Genomic DNA, 7,104 nt, shown 5'->3' with positions numbered 1-7,104 from the left:
TGATTTGAGGCGACTTTTTTATTCATGTATAAATCCAGAGTGAACCACCAAGCAGTTGTTCGACTAAAGTCAAGGTAATTTTCTTTTGACGGGTCCATTTTCTTCTCGATTTCTAATTTATTAGCCTGCCTTTTCAAGACTCTGTCTTCTTTGCAATTAAAGTAAAGCTTCCTCCGATTAGCGCGACATTCACCTGACAGGCGAATGGGAGGGAGGGCGGACTTAAGATGAGAAAGGTGATTTGCTGATGTTTTTAACTTTAGCTTTAGGTAGCACATCGCCTTTCTGTCCTGACCTGGGGTGTGGAAGTGGAGGGGAGGCTCTGGTCTAGAAATGGATGTAGTGAGACACAAAAGGAAAAGAGGGGGTGCTTGCTGGCTGAACCTATACCTCTCAGTCTTCGACTTTCCTGCTTCTTTACCCTAACCCTCTGATTCCAAGTCTCCTCTCCCCCACCTTATAGTCCTAACCAAAAGCCGAATAGCCTTTGGCTGGGCAGGAGCAGAATTCCCAGGAGCCCGCCTGTGTAGACCGGGTGGGCACAGCAAGGAATTAGTTGGGCCTCGCACTGCTGATAGGTGCAGACAGAACCATCCCTCTGCCGCGGCTCGGGGCCTCATGATTGGTGTGGAGCCACGTCACTCCGACCCGAAGAAGGGTCTGGGAGGAGGCGGAGGCGGGGAGAGCTGGGGAGGGCCGCCGCAGAGTGACGTCTTGCCACCAGGAAGCCCGCCTCTGGTTTTAAGATGTTAGGCCAACAGGGAAGCGCGGAGCCGCAGATCTTGCCGGTCTCTCGCTGGGGTGTCTGGAACTGAGCTGCGGCGGGGTCTGGCTCCGGCTCGACTGCCCGAGGGGGTGTGCGTGCGAGCGGCGGAGGGTGTGCTCGGAGGCCCGCGCCGTGGCCGTGGCCGTGGCCGTGGCGGCTGCAGCCGCCGCGGGGAATCTAATATCAGCTACCTGTCCCTGTCACTCTTGACACTTCGCTGTCAGGGCTGCAGCGCGGGGGGCGGGCAGAGCGCTTTCGTAGCTGTCCTTATTGGAGGGGTATCTAGGGGAGGGAGGGAGGCAAGAAAAGGGTCTTTGCCCATTCTTGTTTCGCTTTGGATCGTGGAAGTCGGCTCCCTAAAGAGGCTCGCAGCGGTTCCCTCCTGCCCACGTCCCCACGTCTCCGTTGGCCCCCCTGCCTTTCGGCTGCCGAAGTCTTTTTGGCTGGAGTCTGAAGCTAGAGGAGACAGGGCTGGAGGATTCGGCAGTTTGCGTCCCCGGGCTCTTTCAAGTCTCGGCTAACACGGGGACACTTGGCGCCTAGAGCGCTACCGAGAACCGGCGGCCACCGGGGCTCCACTGGCGGTAGCCCTGGACTCATAGGGCTCCGCACTCCCTCGTCCATGAACTGCATGAAAGGCCCGCTGCCCTTGGAGCACCGAGCAGCCGGGACTAAGCTGTCGGCCGCCTCCTCACCCTTCTGTCACCATCCCCAGGCGTTAGCCATGGCTTCGGTCCTAGCTCCTGGTCAGCCCCGCTCCTTGGACTCCTCCAAACATAGACTGGAGGTGCATACAATCTCCGATACTTCCAGCCCTGAAGTCGCAGGTAAGGCGCCGCGCTGCCCCTCGGACACTTGAGCGCAGCCCCCTGGCGCCTCCCGGCCCGCTCGACCCTCGAGGAAGTCGCCCCCTCCTAGGGAAGGCGTGGTCGGAGTGGTCGTTCTGTTAGCTCAAGGGAGAACTTCCGGGATTCTGGATTCTGGTGACCCCGTCCCTTCCATTCAGTCCCCTGCCGACTTGGTTCCTGTGGCGTTAAAAATCCCTCCCACGCCGCCGAGTCTACCTTGGTCTTCCTTCAGTTTCTTGGGTCACAGATGCCTCAGCATTTCTATTCAAGGGCGTTCAGAGGCCGCCCCAACTCTGCCCCCCTCCTCGTTAGCTTTTACCTCCCGGGGAGCCTCACGCCTTTAAAAAGTATTTCTAAAATTACTTAGAAAGGCCCCTGGCAACGAAGCCAATCTCCCCACCCCGCGAGGAGCCAGAGGACTTGCGTTCCTAACTCTATCCTAATATCCACTTTCCTAGTCTTCCAAAACTGGGGGTGTCTGTAAAACACGCGCATGTTCTGTTTGTGTCTCAAAAGGATGTGTTTCTTCTCAACGGTGTATACTTTTGAGCAAAGGCTATAAAAAAATGAACGTACCGCCTCAGTGAGATAAACGTGTAAATAAAACGTGCGGCGCTGGGGGAGGGGAAGAAATGGGGCGCACACACCCACACTTTCACCGCTCACCCCCAGACACAGCGCTCCCTAAGGAGCCGAGGCGCCAGAGCCCAGCCCTTTCCCCCGCCAGCAGCCGGGCTCTTTGCCGCCTCTGCCACCCGGTCCGGTAGAGAGGTTGCGTTTTGCAGAATCTGACCCGAAACTATGTGTTTCTTTCTGCTTTGCTTTTTCAGAGAAAGATAAGGGCCAGCAGGGAAAGAATGAGGATGTGGGCGCCGAGGACCCGTCCAAGAAGAAGCGGCAACGCCGGCAGAGGACTCATTTCACTAGCCAGCAGCTCCAGGAGCTGGAAGCCACTTTCCAGAGAAACCGCTACCCAGACATGTCCACTCGCGAAGAAATCGCCGTGTGGACCAACCTTACGGAAGCCCGAGTCCGGGTAGGAGCCAGCACCCCATCTGGGAAAACGAGGGGGCCGAGGCCTTGCCAAGCCTCAGAGCCTGCAGATCAGGGGTGACGGTAGAAGTGGTGGGTGGAAGGCAGGGTCACCCCTTAAGGACGTGGGTGGGAAGTCGCTTTAGAAGAAGAAAGGGCCGAAGGCCTCCAGGGAGCGAGTGTGCCCGAGGTTACTGCTCCGGGTTCCCAGGCAGAGCTGCCGCCTGGCGCAGGCGCCTACAACCTCAGCAGCTCTCTGCCGGCCCATCCGGCGCCCTCCCAAGCTGAGCTGCGCGGGCATTCCTCAGCAAAGGGCATTGTGTTCCCGGCTTACCGTCGCCAGACAAGCGCCAATAAAATCCCTCCCGGCCAGGAGCTGTGAACAGGCTCCAACCTGTGCTCCTAGAACAAGAAAACCCTCCAGAAACACGCAAGACTTGGCTTCACTGGAGAACCTTCGCGCCCAGCCCGGCCCAGCCTTTCCTCCCTTGACTAGCAAGAGTTGCTCGCAGGTCTTTACCGGGGCGGGTTTTTCAGCCATTCAGATTTTCTCTCACAGTCTATTACCTAGTTTTGTAAACCCTGGAAGTAACGACTATTCTGCTAGCGCTTTTAGAAAAAAAGGAGAAGAAAGACGTTTCAATTTGGTTTATTTATCTTCTCGAGAAAGTTCAGCTCAATGAAGGCTGTGCTCACACCCCTTGCTTAATTATAGTCATAGATTTATAAAGACAGCTTACCTTTACTTTGTAGCAAATCTGCCCCTTTATGGACTGGCCAAAAAGAAAAAGAAAAAAAAAAATGAGCTTAAACACATTACCCAGTAGCAGTATCCTGGTTTAACGCCGGTCGGTTGGAATGTTCAAGATTGTTAAGATTCTGAAAGAGGAACTCAACAGACTCCAGAACAGCCTGTTTTAGAAAACACGTTCTGTGTAGAAGAAAGAAAGAAAAGGTGGGGGAGGAAAAACAAAAAGAAAAATAAAGTGTCAGGCAACGACGAAAATTAAAACTGAAGAGTATTCCCAACGCAAAGAGAAGGAAGACACAGTCAGTGTAGCTCTGAGGCTGGCTAGGAAATGCGGGTTGATAAAGGAGCCGGGAAGCCGCGGAGAGTGGTTTTAGTTTAACTGCCCGGAGCCAGGGCTCGTGCAGGGGCCGCGAGGTTTTGAGCAAGGTCAGTCTTTCATTAGCTTTCTTTAGCATCAGGGAACGATGGGACTTGCACGTACTCTTCTCGCCTGGGCAAAGTTTAGAAGGCCTGGAGTAGAAATGACAAGTAATTAAAATAAAGACACAATTTGTCTTTCACTGAAATCCCTGGGGAGAGCCCTCCCACCCCACCCGCTTTTCCTAGGCCCTGTACCTCTGCAGCGGGTGCGCGCTCCAAAGGCCTACTTCCAAAGGCTTACTTTTTAGCCAAGTGCTTGAGGCTTGCTTTTTATAGCAATCAGGTGTAAAGAGGAAGGGGGAGGGAAAAATAGGAAATCAAGAATGAAAGGGAAAAGAAGGGGGAAAAAAGCTGATTAGAAGGCTGGGCGCGACGGAGATGTGTAATGTGAAACATCACCGTTGTCAGTCCTGGGCTGTTGAGCCAGGCCTCTCTCCAATACACAAAAGCTGCTCTCTGGGGCGACTGGCCGGCCGAGTGTGGATTGGAAGAGGGGTTGTGGCGGGGCCACCGGACGCGGGTGGGGGGGTGGGGGTCGGCCAGCCTCCCGCAAATCCACAAGACAGCACTGAACCCGAGCTAAGCTGAGTCCAGAAGCTGGCTAGGTGATACAGACCAAAACGAAGGGAGGTAGAGGGCTATGCTCACTGGTTCAGAAATCCCAGTTTACCGTTCTTGGCTCCTGGAATTTAACAGGCAAAGGACGAGGTGGTCTTTTGCTTTTTATTTGGTTATTTTTCTAGGGCATCTGGGTCCTAGCGCTTTCGGGGAGGCGCGGGGTAGGGGGTCTAGTGCGGGTGGGGGGGGTGAGCTTGGATGTACTGGAGGGAAGGGAGGGGCTGTGTGGGAGGAGAGTCTTACCCTCCCAAGGCCCTGGTCCTCATTACTGGATCGGTGGTTTTGGAATAGAAGCAAGTTTGCAAGGTTCGGGAAGGGTCCCGTGTATTTTACACTGTTTTTGGACCCCCAAAGAGGGCCTAGAGGATCAAGGGGCTCCCTAGGCCGCCAGGCATTCAGTTGATGGCTTCTGTGGCTCCCAGAACTCCCAGCCCAGACTCCCGGGTTGGAGAGGGTGAGGCCTCTAGAGCTATACTAAGGCCTGTGACAAGCACCAGGGCCTTTTAGCTATTGTCAGTGCCTTCCCCGCCGCGTGGTGTAGACTGCATGGCAGCAAGAGTCCATGTGCATGTTTGTAAGGTCCAGTGTGGCCCAGGTTGGGTTCTGGTACTTTGTTTTGAGACGATTTTTACGATTTTTAAACTCATTGTCCCTGTGCCCTCTGTCTCATCCCTATCTGCACTACCCCAGGTTTGGTTCAAGAATCGCCGGGCCAAATGGAGAAAGCGGGAACGCAACCAGCAGGCCGAGCTGTGCAAGAATGGCTTCGGGCCGCAGTTCAACGGGCTCATGCAGCCCTACGATGACATGTACCCCGGCTATTCGTACAACAATTGGGCTGCCAAGGGCCTCACGTCAGCGTCTCTGTCCACCAAGAGCTTCCCCTTCTTCAACTCCATGAACGTCAATCCCCTGTCCTCTCAGAGTATGTTTTCCCCGCCCAACTCCATCTCATCCATGAGTATGTCGTCCAGCATGGTGCCCTCCGCGGTGACCGGCGTCCCGGGCTCCAGCCTCAATAGCCTGAATAACTTGAACAACCTGAGCAGCCCGTCGCTGAATTCCGCGGTGCCCACGCCCGCCTGTCCTTACGCGCCGCCGACTCCTCCGTACGTTTATAGGGACACATGTAACTCGAGCCTGGCCAGCCTGAGACTGAAAGCAAAGCAGCACTCCAGCTTCGGCTACGCCAGCGTGCAGAACCCGGCCTCCAACCTGAGTGCTTGCCAGTATGCAGTCGACCGGCCGGTGTGAACCGTGCCCAGGGCGCGGGGATCCGAGGACTGTCGGAGTGGGCAACTCTGCCCCAGAAAGACTGAGAATTGTGCTAGAAGGTCGTGCTCACTGTGGGAAGGAAGAGGGGGAAAAAAAGATCAGAGGAAAAGAAACCACTGAATTCAAAGAGAGAGCGCCTTTGATTTCAAAGGAATGTCCCCAAGTGTCTGACGTCTTTCGCTAAGAGTATTCCCAACAGTTGGAGGACGCGTTCGCCCACAAATGTTTGACTGGATATGACATTTTAACATTACTATAAGCTTGTTATTTTTTAAGTTTAGCATTGTTAACATTAAAATGACTGAAAGGATGTATATATATCGAAATGTCAAATTAATTTTATAAAAGCAGTTGTTAGTACTATCACGACAGTGTTTTTAAAGGCTAGGCTTTAAAATAAAGCATGTTATACAGAATCAGTTAGGATTTTTCGCTTGCGAGCAAAGGAATGTATATACTAAATGCCACACTGTATGTTTCTAACATATTATTATTATAAAAATGTGTGAATATAAGTTTTAGAGTAGTTTCTCTGGTGGATGCCTTGTTTCTGAAACTGCTATGTACGACCCATCCTGTGTATAACATTTCGTACGATATTATTGTTTTACTTTTCAGCAAATATGAAAAAAATGTGTTTTATTTCTTGGGAGTAAAATATACTGCATACAAATTGGTCTGGATTCTTTCTCCCTCTTTTCTGTCACCTGGCCAGAGTGCCTCAGTCACTGCCTCCAAAACAAGCCAGTGTCCTCTGCCTGCCTAGTCAAACATACAAGGCACTATTTAAATTCCATAGAAATAGATTCTAGCCATTCACCAGACACTAAAAAAGAAAAAGAAGGGTATGCGGAGACACGGCAAGCTGGTATATATACCCTAGATTCTCCTTTTTGCCTAAATCCATCAGATGCCATTGTTGTTAGCAAATAATACCAGGGAAAGAAGAAAGGTGGAAGAAATTTTGAAGTATGCCAACCAGCTTGGAGTGATTCTGAAGCTTGCTCAGTCAGAAGGGACCCCCCCCCCTGTAAACAGCTCTAGAGAAAAGATGAGAGTGTGTACCCGTGTACAGTTTGTATACATAAACTCCTTAGAAGGGACACATCTATAATAAATTTACAAGGAAACACCTCCTGTTCAAAATATTTAGGCCTCCACGTTTATCTTTGAGGCTTAAGTAGAGAGATCCTTCATTTATATTGCATTACTATTTCCAAGTCCTTTGGAGACATTAAAAGAAACAAAGACCATTTCTAATAACTACAGCCCGTTTGGTTCGGTGTGCCAAAGAGTCCCGGGGTTGAGGGGTTAGAGTGGAGTTTCCTGAGTCTTGTAGAGCAATATGTAGCTGAGGCAAAGGTCGTGCCCCCTGTGTTTTGTTTTAAATAATA

General features: G+C 52.1%; 1 protein-coding gene across 1 annotated transcript; it reads left to right on the top strand.

Moving 5' to 3' along the window:
• Window positions 1-1,080: 1,080 nt before the first annotated feature.
• Window positions 1,081-6,371, top strand: Pitx2 (paired like homeodomain 2). Its single transcript, XM_021157695.2, has 3 exons — window positions 1,081-1,593; window positions 2,445-2,650; window positions 5,126-6,371. Exons 1-3 carry the CDS (start codon window positions 1,389-1,391, stop codon window positions 5,687-5,689), a joined length of 975 nt encoding a protein of 324 aa, XP_021013354.1. The 5' UTR covers window positions 1,081-1,388; the 3' UTR covers window positions 5,690-6,371.
• The last annotated feature ends 733 nt before the right edge of the window (window positions 6,372-7,104 follow it).

The sequence above is a fragment of the Mus caroli genome, unplaced genomic scaffold (genome assembly GCF_978045245.1).
Source record: "Mus caroli unplaced genomic scaffold, Mus_caroli_1 scaffold_3, whole genome shotgun sequence".
NCBI classification, from domain to species: domain Eukaryota; kingdom Metazoa; phylum Chordata; class Mammalia; order Rodentia; family Muridae; genus Mus; species Mus caroli.
Note: the sequence above shows the minus strand (reverse complement) of the source record. Positions and strands in the feature narration are given on the sequence as shown.

Bases quoted from the DNA above. Each gene is read 5' to 3' on its own strand.
- Pitx2 (XM_021157695.2), top strand. From the start codon at position 1,389: ATGAACTGCATGAAAGGCCCGCTGCCCTTGGAGCACCGAGCAGCCGGG. The intron at 1,594-2,444 runs GTAAGGCGCCGC...TTGCTTTTTCAG, and splicing joins TTCCAGCCCTGAAGTCGCAG to AGAAAGATAAGGGCCAGCAG. The intron at 2,651-5,125 runs GTAGGAGCCAGC...GCACTACCCCAG, and splicing joins TTACGGAAGCCCGAGTCCGG to GTTTGGTTCAAGAATCGCCG.